General features: G+C 43.2%; 1 protein-coding gene across 1 annotated transcript; it reads right to left on the bottom strand.

Annotated features, from left to right (window-relative positions):
• Positions 1-4,822: 4,822 nt before the first annotated feature.
• On the bottom strand, positions 4,823-13,757 carry LOC108666562. The gene is made up of 4 exons (XM_018153465.2): positions 13,674-13,757; positions 11,564-11,704; positions 8,548-8,658; positions 4,823-5,085 (listed from the first exon to the last, which is right to left on the bottom strand). The coding sequence occupies exons 1-4, from the start codon at positions 13,720-13,722 to the stop codon at positions 4,823-4,825; spliced, it is 564 nt and encodes a 187-aa protein (XP_018008954.2). The 5' UTR covers positions 13,723-13,757.

Genomic DNA, 13,757 nt, shown 5'->3' with positions numbered 1-13,757 from the left:
TGTCAAACTACCTTGCTTGGTACTGGATGGATTCTACCTACCACTGGGCGAATGAAACTCTGCTCAACCAGAGTCAGATCACCTTCGCTAACTCAGCTGGCGCTTGCTTTGTTCAACAGGTTATAAAGAACTACTTTGTTGGCCCGATGTACGTCCCGATTCAGCTCGAACGGGTGTAAAAATGACCATATGGGTAGATGAAAATCGACCGGGCCCGACCCGGTTCACTCGAACAGGTAAGTATTTTACCTTAACGTTCGGCCCGGTTGGCTCGCTTCAAATTGGGTTCGGCCCAGTTAAAAAGACAACTTTTAAACATAAAGAGTCGGTGTGAGTTCTCATCGCTGAAAATCGATTCTAGTTTTATTCAACGTGCAATGAGGTTTCTTTGAAAATTCCTTTGCGGCAGGTTCCAAATCCATCGACTGATGGATTTGGCGTGTGTCTAGTCGTGTTTTTCGCCATCGAAAAAGTATTTCTCTTTTTTCCAATCTTTTTAAAATGCATGTCAAATCATAAAATGATAAAAACCTCAAAATTAGGTTTTATCGTCAGGTGAGTGTCTGCAAATAAATGCCGTGCGGTAATTTTTAAAGAAGACATCATTACCCGTCGAATGAAACCAGAACAACTTTTTACGATTTTTGGAGGTAAAATGTTGTCTTTTTGACTGGGCCGGACCCGGTTTAAAGCGGGTCGAGCGGGCCGAACTTTAGGATAAAAACAATTTCGAGTGAAACGGGTCGGTACCGGTCGACCTCTCGAGACCGATGTGGTCATTTCTGCGCCTGTTCGAGCTAAACCGTGCCGTAGACCGGGCCAACAAAGTGTTTCTTTATGGCCCGTTGTAGTCAACCCGGCCACACCGGGCAGAGAAAAGTGGCCACATTGTAGCCACTGAATTTTTTGAATGAATTTTGAACCGCGATTTTCCGTGCCATTTTTTGCGAACATTCAAACAGTAATTTCATATACTTTTGTTCTGTTAAATTTATAATAATGTTTTCAAAAATGTCTTAACTTTGTGGTTTTACCAGCATTTTCATTTGGAAAAACCTCCTGCTGTTCGCGATAATTCGATACGTGTCACTTTCTTTCTGTCAGTTGTGAAGCACTTTGCACTTCACTGTTGGTGAACCTTTTGTGAATTGTTATATTGTGACATTTAAATTTTTGTTGTGATATTTGTGAATTGTAGTTTTGTTAGGAATAACTAAAGTCAAGTATTATTGACGCATCTTGTTAGGTTCATTATTTTTGTTTACTGAATCATACTACTTCACTACCTAGGTCCTAGAACATTAGATTCAGTGTGTGCCCTCGCCGCTTGGTTTATTTTGGGTTCATATTTTGTTCTTTCATAAATTCCTTCTTTTGATTCAAGTTGCAAATCAATCATTCACCAGTGCCTTCGTTATCAATAAAATGTTAAGAATACCAAGTTCAATTCCCTGCACGGTTAAAGTTTGGTTGTCTGGCTGGCGCTGACGTAAGAGCGTTCGGAAATCAGCTTTGTGCTTACAACATGTTACCCATTCACGATGGAAGGGGAAAGCTAGGTCCAAAATGCTAATACAATGTACAATTTTTTATTGACGTGCACTCCTAATATGTTATTGCGGTTATTTTAGTACCAACACGAGCTGGCTATGACAATTTTTTCTGATTTGAGGTCACAATTTGGCGCGAACTAAGGGTCTAGTAAGGTCTCTTTACCCCATCTTTTGGAGAAAATTTCAGATATAAATAAAATAATTACACCATTTGAGAAGAATATCACAGCGTGGTTTAAATGAATGAATTCACATGTTTAGGACCTCTCCGACGAACTTTCATGGTAGATATGACTATATCAGATATTGTATATGCATGAGCCCAGATTAAAATCACTTGTTTCCTTGAATCGCAAGTTAACCAGGNGTCTGTCTCTTATACACATCTAGATGTGTATAAGAGACAGCTTTAATAGCTATGTATCTACTAAGCGCCGCGCTTGTGTTTCATGAGGCATGGCCCCTGTCAATCGCTAGCTCGTCAATCGGTCAAGAAGCGCATGCAGAGGCTGCAAAGCGCCTCTGCATGCGCTTTGAGGCACTTGATTCTCGTGTGTTGCCCCTAGTGTGAACGGGCCGTAAGGCTTATCCGTTTGAAATGGTTTATTTAATAAAGGTTAACAAAAACGGCCTTAAAACGCAATCAGTGTCGTTTTCAGTGACCCATTTCGTTCAGTTCAGTTCAGATCAGTGTCACCCATAAACAGTATTTTACCGAATCGAACAGCATATCAAACTGGCGACGAAGAAGAAGTTTTTAAACGGCTCGAATAGAGGTGCATGCTGCACTAGTTATCATCGATATTTTGTCCATTTAATGGGTGTTGTAAACCTCAAATTTTCGTCAAACACGAGATTTATGGGATATGTTTCATGTAAAACATTAAATTGTTGATAAAACAGTTACTTGTAAACCACTGTAGGTCACTTAAATGGGAAATTTTCAAAAAGCGGGCCTATCGGGTCACACAACCCAGTCTAAAAGGGTAATTTAAATGGGTAACCGGGTTCAGACCGGTGCATTTTGAAAGAGTTAGGGTCTCTAAATGGGAACCGGGCCGAAAAGCGAATTTTCAAAGTGTGAGAACAGCTACTAAATCAGCAGCAGCAGCTACTTTGCATTCTGCAATGAATAGCAATGCGAATGAAATGTATTAATTGCAAGGCTCCTAGATTGTGTTGAAAATCATGGAGGTATATTTTTTACACTTATGAGGTTATAAAAAACTGCGACAGACGGAGATCTACCAAACGATTTTTTCAAAATGTTTTGAATTTACTATCAGCATAAACGTTAAGGCACATTTTTCCACGTTTTCCTGTGAATTTAAAGTCTTCTGGCTTTGGCCTAACCCTAAATTCACTCTTACTCTGATATTATTCTGAGGAAATTTCAGTATCCACAAATATATAAGAAATTTGAGCATAAATTCCACTATAGCGGAATTGATTAAGACCACAGGGTCATTCCCCAGGGGCCCTTTAAGTTCACCCATGACCCAAGTGACCCAAATTGGATCCGGCTGCGTCTAAACCCAGCTCACGTTTCCTGCTCAGGATGAACAATCCAACTTTATGGGCAAATTGCAACTCAACGGTTGGAAGTGCCGATATGGAAGGATTAAAAAGCGACGTCACTAAGGACGCTTGGCCACCGCAAGCCAGTTATTTCTTTGGTAACTTTTCTGCTGTCTATTGCTGGAAACTCACTATAACAACAAAAGGTTCGTGTGGCCTGGCTTTCACTGTCCATACTCTTACCGAGTGTCAGGATCAAGCCAGCCTAGGCCCTTGTGCTCCACGCAAGATTTCCGTTCTCGTTGAGCTGGCCTTGGAACACCTGCGTAATTGTTTGACAGAAGTACCGCCCCAATCAAACTCCCCACCTGAATCTGTCCTCGGCAGGCGAGTTTATAGTGTGACACACGACACGTAACGTGCATGTAGCACGCGCGTGCGCAGTCTATATTGGGCATTCACATTGATCTCCCGATAACCGAGTAGAGTACGGAGACGAAGAGAGTAGTGTTATCCTACGTACCGGCGATATGCGCTACCTCCTACTTATGCTGCAACTTATGCAACTTGCGCTACCTCCCACTTACGCCCACACCTGCGATGTCGCCGTACAAATTCAGACTAGAATCAAGGTCAACAAGGTTTGTTTTCCCCGTTGTGTTCCTGCAAGCCGGCTCCTTTGCCTGCCGGCTAACTAGAATGTAGAAAGGGACAGAGGCAATCTCATTAATCCATTCATGCCCGCCAATAATTAGATGACGAGGCATTTGACTCTCAGACTTATTCTGAATGGCATCCCCTTATGGGTGAACAATGTTAAATGGAGCTGAGACTTTCGTCATCATGTAGCTGTTGGGTGGACAACCGTTGTTTGGGTGTACCAGCGGCCCGGAGGACCTGACACACTCTCCGTTGCTGACCCCGCTGTCGTCCCCAAACTAACGACTGCCTCCCCCTATTTATAACTTTTTATCCACGACCAGGGGGACATCGAGGTGGAAGGAGCTTAAAATCAGGCCTCCCCGGATCCATACGTCACAGTGATACGACCCCTTAGCTCGCCACGGCCGCCAGTCCAGAAGTCAGTCAGAAGATGTCTCCCATTATGTTAATCAAACCCTGTTGGCCCAGCAACAGTACCACCATTCCTTCGTCCTAGATCGTGGGGATATCTGCACTTTTCCCCGATCGTAGTGTTGCATAGGAGGAGGCCTAGGAGACTGCCATAGGAGGTGGCCTATGAGACTGCCCTATGGCACCTGACAACGCACGGGCACCTTCGACCAACCCCGAGACTGATACAAAGCTGCTCGGTTACGCGGCCAAATCACCCAAGACTGATTTCATGCGCTGCGCGCATACTCATTATCACTTGATTGGTCAACGGAGGCATGCTTACTCCAGGAATGACGGTCTAGATAGGAAGCATCCCTTGCAAGGAGACATCTCAGGGGTCATGCTCGCGAATGCTTGGTCATAAAAGTCCCTATGTCCACAGGTCGTACGATCGGCGCATGCTCGCGAAAGCAGTGGTTAGGGCACACGGACCGATGGATCCCCCGATGGTCTCCCTAACCATCAGTTACGGTGCCTGCTAGAGTGTTGTTCCGCCACTGCCCGCGTGCTCGCTTCAGCTTTGTTACTGTACTAGGTCAGCGCCAGCAATTGCCAGTGTAGCAGACATCCATAACTATTAAGGTGATTAAGGTGGGCCCCTTCGACCTGAACGAGTTCAGGCCCTGTGCATGCCCTCAGTCCAGGTTAGGACTTTGACTGGATAGACTGGATGGACTTAACTGGTCTCCATTGGATAGACCAAGGACCTTAAGCGCCCTGGCCGAGTCCATCGCCCAATATCCACGCCAACTCAAGGTCGCCGAAGATAGGAACACCTCGCTCGCCCCGGTGATGCCAAGATCGCCCTGCCGGTCCTGGAGGGTGTCGTACTTGGCAACTTTCCGGATATTTGCCGGGGTCAAACAGAAGCTATCGTACAGAAAGTCAAACAGAAGCTCTGTTAGATACCCATATACAGGTCAAACATAAGCTCTGTTGGATACCAGTGTATCCAACCAAGTCGCACCGACCTCTCCAGGCTTACACATCGCCATGGGCGGCGAGGAGTCATTGTTACACGGAGTAATTGTTACACCCGCCGTTAACCCGCGCCTCGATGAATTTCTTCACTTTTGTATTCAGAGCACTGGGTATAAATCACGTCGCGTCAACACCCAACAGAAGCCTTCGCGACGTGTTTTAATTAGTCGGATTCACCACGCTATCGTCACGCGGGAAGTCACCCTCCACGGCGTCACAATCCTTCCTTTTGTGGGAACGCCACTCGTGGCAAGACTAACCGATCGCGTGGCTGTGTTGTTTTAAAACCACCTCTCCCTTAACGCAACATTCCGCGGCAGGCTGTTAGGCCCGGGAGGTTCTGCGCTAGAATGTACCGCCCCAATCTGAATCTAGAATGTACCGCCCCAATGTTGCGTTAACGCAACATTCCGCGGCAGGCTGTTAGGCCCGGGAGGTTCTGCGCTGGGCTCTTCCATGTTCAGTCGCCTTTATTAAGGGAATCCTTGTTGGTTTTTTTTCCTTCGCTTACTGATATGCCAAGTCAGGCGGGTAATCGCTCCTAAGTCGAGGTGGTGTTAAGTATGCTAGTGTGTGCACACAAAACAAGCTCTAGACACATACACATTCACTCGAAGAAGCGAGTTTAAACTTATCAGGCTGATATGGCATGTACACACATACGCAAGGTGCATACACTATGAGACATGGTGAAGTGGCATTCAAAGGTGGCATTCAAATGCACTCGTGTGGCACTAGATATATTTACACAACACTGGCGTGCGCTCCATTCGATTCAAATAACCAGAAAGACAACACGGCAAGTCTTTTGGCAATAACTTCCATGTTGCTCGTCACCAACGCAGTGACTTCAGCCACAAGTGGTTTCTTTAATCGAAATACTTCAAAGGATCTTGCGCAAACACAAGCCAGAATCAGCTAACGTTTTTCCTCTCACGACACACATATGGGCTGCTCCTTCTCTTGTATAGTTGCAATCTCTGTAACATATAGAGGATTCGAGAAAGAGGGAGCGCATACTGCGTATGTGTGAGGAGCACGAAAAGTTTAAAACCGGGACCCATGCGCCCTTTGTTCCACACCATCTACAACAAAAGCACAGAGGTGCTTTTTGCACTCGCGCATATGCCTTGCATGTATGCGACTGGAACCGCATTGTCTGGTCGTTTGCGAGCGCTAACCAGCTAGACATTGACCTTCAATGCTGCACAAGCCAATCTGCCATTGCGCGAGCAAAAGGGATTTTACTATCCTTTGTGCACTACAGGAAAGTCAGAGAGCTGCAGGTTAAAGCAGGTACATAACAGACACCAAGCAGGCACAGATTTCGTCTCCACTGCTGACATTTCTGCACTTCTTCTGCTACGTCAGGCCCATAGGCATTGACAGCCAGCTCTGATTCCGTCCCTAAATCTTTATTTAATTCAATTATTTGCCATTGATCAACGATCAAACATTACACGAAATAGACGTGTAGTTACGGATGAATCCATACTTCGTCGGCAACGTGTCTTGATCTGGGATGTTTGAGCAGGGGATAAAAAAGCGTGTGAATTGAACGCATTTATTGCTGTCACGATTTTAATGTGAGACCTAAAGCAACTTGAGAGAAAAGTGCCAGATGAGTAGAATACTCGTCGGGTACGACTCGGTTAAATACAACGTGTGGCGAGTAAGACATGAGTACGTGAATAATGCGCCGCCTGATTTGTTTAAAAGCGGGCATCAGGAAAGTGCTGGTGAATACCAGGGCACGGAAGGAGGGAGTTAATTATACTCTTATTGGCAGTGCATTCATGAGCAACAACTGCCTTATGACCTAAAATAATGTAAAATGATGTAAAGTAATTTAAAATAATGTACAACTGCCTCATTACGATTGCGCATGAATGGGCGACAATAGCCCCATTACGGGCACGCATGGATGGGCGGCAATTGCCCCATTGCGGGCGCGCATGAATGGGCGGCAATTGCCTCATTACGGCAGCGCATGAATGAGCGGCAATTGTTCCATTACGGTTGATCATGAAGGGGCGGCAGTTGTGCAATTACATCACACCAATTACTCTCATTAAACCAAGTTAACGATCAAATTTAGGGAATTGAGCCCCAAAGCCGGGGACTGCAGGTAAGGAAATTAAAGTAAATACTAAAATTTTAACCAAACACAATTGTATATTGTCTTAAATCCAAAACAAACACAGAACGAATAACGACAAATTTTGTATAAAAACTTTAATCAACGTCTACATTTTGCGACGACATTTACACATACTGGGCTCATCATAGTAGATCATCATAGTAGAGATAAAGGGCACATCACAATAGAGATCGAGGGCTCATCATAGTAGAGATAAAGGACTCATCATAATAGGGATCGAGGATTTAACTGATGATGATAATAGTTTTGTGCACTAATATTTTTTATTTCAATTAAGCTCAGAGTGTCTTTTTTAACACGTTAACTCTGAAGTTGTACATATATACTTACCACGAATTGTATTTCTCCAGGACGTAGTGGTACATAATTCTGGGCTTTCCGATGGCCTAAAAAAGGCAGTGTCCGTGAACAAAAAAGGCCTAGAAGCCCTATAACTCAATATATACTAGTATGTAGGTCCTGGTGTAAAAATTCCATTTATTTTTTTGCAGGTTTTAAAGATTAATTAGGAAGTACCCCTATCATAAATTTTAGACGGCCAACGCAATTAAAAAAAAACTAGATAGCAGAATTTGTCCGCAAAAGAGGCCGTCTGGCAACCCTGTTTCAAAATAGTACATAAAATGAAATAATGGTACAAGATGAAGCAATCGGACTCAACGTGTTAGATATGTATACTTATGTAATCAAATGATAATACGGGAAAATCACTTTCGATCACAGCTTATTAGTGTCGAGAACGTTGTTTCATATAATGATTTTATTATGGTTTGTTGAAGCGTTAAATAGAAAGGTCATTTATGAAACTCTGATTAAAGTTTTAAATAGAAGCAAGACGACTTAATTAAAAAACTGGTGTCTCACACGAAGATGTAAAGAATTAAGAAAATTGTGTTATGTCGACACTGCACCCTAGGCGTGACATCACCATTATACGCGGACATGTGGCCTAACTTGAGATTCGTTTGAAAAAAATTTACTCAATAATTTAACCTTGGCCAGTGTGTGCTTTAGTTCCCTGCCAACGTGATCACAGGAGTGTCGAGTGTGGAGTAACGAATCATGCTAACAAATATGAGAAAAAATGAAAAAATAAGGTTTCTTAACAGCGACCAGTATTCAGATAGAGAAGGTTAGCTTGAGTCGTGAGGGAGAGGCTAGATGAATTTTGTCCCACTTGTTAAACGGTAATTGCATCACGAATTAGTGACAACTTACTGTCATTTGGCTCTATAATTTGGTTCTCAATGACATCCAGGAAGACATTCACGAGCTTGTACTGCTTAAATTCGGTGTTCTCGACAGTGACGTTGACGTAGGGAGCAGCGCCTGTTGAAGTTCGCTTTTTTAAATATTTCATAAATAAAGGCAAGCTGCCAGCGAGAAATGCGGTTAGCATGGCCAGTACACGACTATACATAACATCCTACATATCCTCGAATGTCCTGCTTGCCTTCTAGCCGCGCAAGTTGTCGCGTCTCCAGATAAGCCGCACTAGATAATCGCCTCAGAATTGGCCAATTTTCTGATCGTTCAGTCGCACGCATTGTGCCAAATCAAAGCTAGGGGGCTTGGACATATGAGGTCTGTCAAACCTGTTTTAAGCGATCAATCACATTTCCAGTTTAATGAAGTACGCCAAGTACCATATCACTTTACGGTTTGAGTATCATCATGTCTAAAACTATTCGTTGTTGTAAGATTTTTATGGATTCGTGTATGAATCCCCACTCGCGTCAGTACAGAAAGAGGAAGCCATCATCCAACTTTTGTCAATTATTCACGTCATCAGAGAACATGCACGAAAATAAATTGATTAGTTCTCTACTCTCCAAAACTTTCTAATAATTCAATACCACTGTAATTACCAGTCTTTTGTAAATTATTCACGTCAGTTCAGAACGTGCACCAAAATATCCTAATTAGTCCTCCACTCGCACAAACTTCCTAATAATTCAATATCACTGCAATCTTCATGTCAATGTCATTCCTTCTTATTGCCATTATAATACCTTCTCCATAATGCCGTTCGAGACCAACATCAAGCCGCTCGCGACCGTCAACAAGCCGCGCTTGACCAACAGCAAGCCGCTCGAGACCAACATAAAGTTCCAACCAACTCGTGAGCAACACAAAGTCGCACTGGACAAACAGAAAGTCTATCTTGATCAACGTCATGCCACTCTTGACAAACATCAAGCTGCTCTCGAATCTCGACCAGGCCTAAAAAGGTTTCTGATAACATTTTACTTTCCTCCTGAAGCAAACGTCTACGGTGTTGGTGCATCAAGCGGCAGCTAAATCAGGCACCTTTAAAAGTCTGGGGTATCGCCGTGCGAAGTCTGAATTCCCTGAGACCAGCAGATCGCTGTAAATTCTGAGCTTGCGTGTTGGTTCGTTCGTCACCAAGCTTTAGTCCAGTAATCACTTCAACGACATTTTTGTGTTTGACACGCCACAGTTCTCAAGGATACTGTTCTTGAGGTAAGGGAGGCTTTCAGGTGGCCGGTGAATAGCCAGCAGGCGTCCGGCGCGTACATACTCTGGCCGATCGATTGCCACTCACGGTCCGGGGAGGGAGGACAGAGGCTGATGGGGCTTTTGACAGCCACGGGCGAGTAATTTATGAGGTTTTTTGGTTACCTCACAAACCATGGGGATGCTTTGACTGCTCCAATGTAGGATACTCGAAGTAGAAGTGGTGTGTTAATCTACTGAATTTCAACATTTTTTTGGTATAATGACTTATATCTACTTCCAGAAATCTGATTCATAAGTAAATGGTGTACCGCTCAAAAGAGAATAATTAGTTAAACCTATGTACATCAAGAAAATGGTAGAAAATTCACTCGCTTCACGAACAACGAGGTGCAAAATTTTCCCTTTCCTAATAACAGGTGATAGACAAAATTTGCAAATTTTATCTTAAGTTACGTGGAATGAAGAAAAATAGCTGGAAAAGCATTCTAAATTTGAGACTTGTATCATATTTAGGACGGGAGTTAGTTAGAAAAAATAGTGAATAAACCTCATAGGACTGGACGCAGCCTGACGGCTGTACCTCAGCCTCTTAAGGCCCGTTCACACTAGAGGCAACACACGGGCGTCAAGCGCCTCGCCGCCCCTCTACGTGTGTTTCGTGTGGGCAACGAAGCGATTGACGAGCTAGCGATTCACAGGCGCCCTGCCTCATGCAATACAAGCGCCGCACTCAGTGGACGGCTGTCCGTGGTCTAGCGAGGTTGTCTGTATACGCTGGTCCTTCACTATGGCAACTAGAGCCACACTTGTTTGGACTCGCTCGCTAGTAGAGAGGCTAATTGATCTTTGCAGAGAGCATGAATGCCTGTTGAGAGGTCAGTCAAAGGAGTATAAAAGTCGAAATACAAAAAAAAACAAGCTCTGGAGAAAATAGTTGAAGTTTTAAAAAATCTTTGTGCACAAGTCAAAATCATTGACGGGGTTCGCAAGAAAATTCATACGATGCGTTCGCTTTTCCAACGTGAAATGAATTTCATTACATATAAATTCCATTGCATGTAAATTTCATCTCAATTACATCATCCTGCTTCTGGATGAGTGGCATAATTTTCTTTAGCAGACTGTCAAACAAGTCTACTGGCAGTCTAGTATAATTTTGAAAGTCAGATGCATTCGCAACTGATAATTCTTTGAAAATGTAATTTTGTAAATCGTGTTTGTGTAAATGTTAACAGCAGCACACCCGAGATCAAGGGCCCAGAGCTCCAATTCGGTTATATCCATCTCCACTGACGTCTTATTAACTGGCATCTAATCTTCAAAGCGCGCGGTCTCGAGCTACCGCGTACAAAAATAAGTGTGAACGATAGTGGGCGGTGAGGAGCAGCAGCCAGCGCCTCACCGCCCATGTCGTTGCCCCTAGTGTAAATGAGCTTTTTAAAACAGCAGGACGTTCACGCGACAAGGGCGCATGCTCGATGGTGCTGATGCGCGTCCACAAGATGCACGACTGAAGCACAATATACTCGTATGCTCGTATTCACCAACTGTCAGGACATTAGCAAAAGGTATAAACAAAGACTGATTTGAAGGAACACGTGTGAACGTTTACGTAGTCAGGCGTGGTCAACCAATTAGCGTCTAGGGACATGCGCACTTATTCATTACACAACAATATTCAATTTAGGTTTTTGTACTCATTTGTTTATCTCACAGTGATATCACAGGCCAATATTAATGTATGGAGTCTCACTGAAAGGAACACTTGAGGGAGTTCCGTAGGAAACGCTGGAGTCGGTCACGTAAATGACTTGTTCTGCTGTCGAACAGGAGCAAAGTTTCTCGCCAAATTTGTAGGCTGTGCAGGTTCCATTGAAAGAAAACCCAGCCATGTCTGAAAAAAATTTATTTTTCACCAACATGCATTCACGGCTATCAATTTTTGAAAAAGTGGTTAGTTATTAGAATTTGGAATTCATGCCCTAAAGTGTAAGCTGTTCGTTCCTGCATGGTGAGCGTCTGCTGTCATTGAAAAGCACCTTGGCAGACAGAACTCTTTACAGTTCAAAGGATTAGGTCCAGCCGGGTCTTTCGAAGGTCCTGCACTCATGAGCACAACTTTAAAGCTTATACAGTGCCGGAAATGGCTATGCCACCACCCAGTTTTCTGCAAATATTTTTTCTTGCACAGAAAATTATGAGATTTTATTTACACGAGGTTAAAGTACGTTTAAAAACGGTTCCAACGCTATGCGAAAAAAATAATGTTATCAAAATATATGAGAAGAAATTATGAAAATTAGAAAAACCTTGGTGGAAATGGTTATAAAACCAAGATATGTTTTTCCGTTTGTGGATCACATACACTCATTTTAATAGGCAATATATCACCTCCTTTCGCCATAATTACCGCAATACATCTTTTCCCCCACGCTATTTACCGTATAATCCAGTGTCTTTTGAGAAATTTAATCCCAAGAACGAAGGATAGCCGTGCTCAGGTCACTCTCAGATTGGAACTGGCGCTCATTTTGGTAAACATCTCTCGCCATGATGCCCATAAGTTTTCAATGGGGTTGAGGTCAGGACTAAGCGCCGGCCACGGCAACAGGGTAATATTCTGCTCTAGGAACCACATGTTTGCCTATTTTGAGGTGTGAATCGAAGCATTGTCTTGTTGGAAAACATATGATCCCTCATGTTTCTCATCGGCAAAAAGGAGAAGTTGGTAAAACAGCGTGTGCTTGTAAGCCTCGGAATCTTGTCTCCCATGTAAAATAGCTAGAGTTGATTTTCTCTTTCGGCTAAACGCCCTCCAAACCATGACCGAACCACCACAAGATTGCCGCTTGGAAAAAAAATTCAGGCTCCCGGTCCAGTGGTGCCAATAGCATTGCCATCTATCTGGACCATAAAGATTGAACTTTTTACATCAGTGAAGATAATCTTGTTTCATCCCTTTACCAATAAGCAAATATTTTTCTGCAAATTTTTGTCGGTTGATAATATGCTTTTGTTGGAGCACAGGGGCATTTTTCCTCGTCATGTGTTTGAATTTCTACGAGTCATGCAATGTCTAACGGATGCGTCGTGCTGTCACATCACCTCCAGTGGCCAATTTTATAGAAGTAGAGGCAGCGCAAGTCTCCTAAGATCCCTGTTGGTTAATTTTGGTGTTGCACAAAGAAAGATCATTTCTTTGGTGTTGCACAAAGAAATGATTGTGCAATGAGTTTTGAGCGTTTTATTCCCATTGCGATGTCCCGTTGGCTTCTACAGCATTTCACAAAGCCGAAAATCTGTGCCTTCTCGGCTTCAGTGAGTCTTGTCCCATTTGGTATATTTTTTACTTCGAAAAAATATAAGTGAGGGCACTGAACTACACCAGAAGTATACCAGAAAGACCCTAAATGACGAAAATCAAGATATTCTTTATATTGCTGTACTTTTTAAAGTGAAAATATGACAGAAAGATATCAAAATGGTGAAAAACCTATCCTGGTCTTATAACCATTTCCGCCTACGTTTTTCTAATTTTCATGATTTCTTCTTGTATATTTTGAGAAAATTATTTTTTCGCATTACGTTGGAACCGATTTTAAGCGTATTTTAACCTCGTATAATTAGAATCCCATAATTTTTTGTACAAGAAAAAATATTTGCAGAAAACTGGGTGGTCGTATAGCCATTTCCGGCACTGTAATAATTTGGCCAAAGTTCATTATACCGTATTGTACATTTGATTACGACTCAACAAAGAACGAATTGTTGCAACTATGTGGCCTCTGCGGAAGTCCCGAAGTTGCACAGGGACTTTAATTTCAAACAATTCTTCAAGACCACAATGGAAGCACAATATTCACCTGCCGAGGCGGCCTGCCTCGCGCACTGCACCACATCCGTTGCTGACATCCTTTTAGTCGCATTTACGGCAGCGGTCAACTTGG

Source organism: Hyalella azteca, unplaced genomic scaffold (genome assembly GCF_000764305.2).
Source record: "Hyalella azteca isolate HAZT.00-mixed unplaced genomic scaffold, Hazt_2.0.2 contig11775, whole genome shotgun sequence".
Lineage (NCBI taxonomy): Eukaryota > Metazoa > Arthropoda > Malacostraca > Amphipoda > Hyalellidae > Hyalella > Hyalella azteca.
Note: the sequence above shows the minus strand (reverse complement) of the source record. Positions and strands in the feature narration are given on the sequence as shown.

Excerpts from the sequence above, each read along its gene's own strand:
- LOC108666562 (XM_018153465.2), bottom strand. The coding sequence starts at position 13,722 with ATGTCAGCAACGGATGTGGTGCAGTGCGCGAGGCAGGCCGCCTCGGCA. Across the intron at positions 11,705-13,673 it reads GAGGCAGGCCGCCTCGGCAG|ACATGGCTGGGTTTTCTTTC; the intron begins GTGAATATTGTG and ends AATTTTTTTCAG. Across the intron at positions 8,659-11,563 it reads TCCCTCAAGTGTTCCTTTCA|GCGCTGCTCCCTACGTCAAC; the intron begins GTGAGACTCCAT and ends GAACTTCAACAG.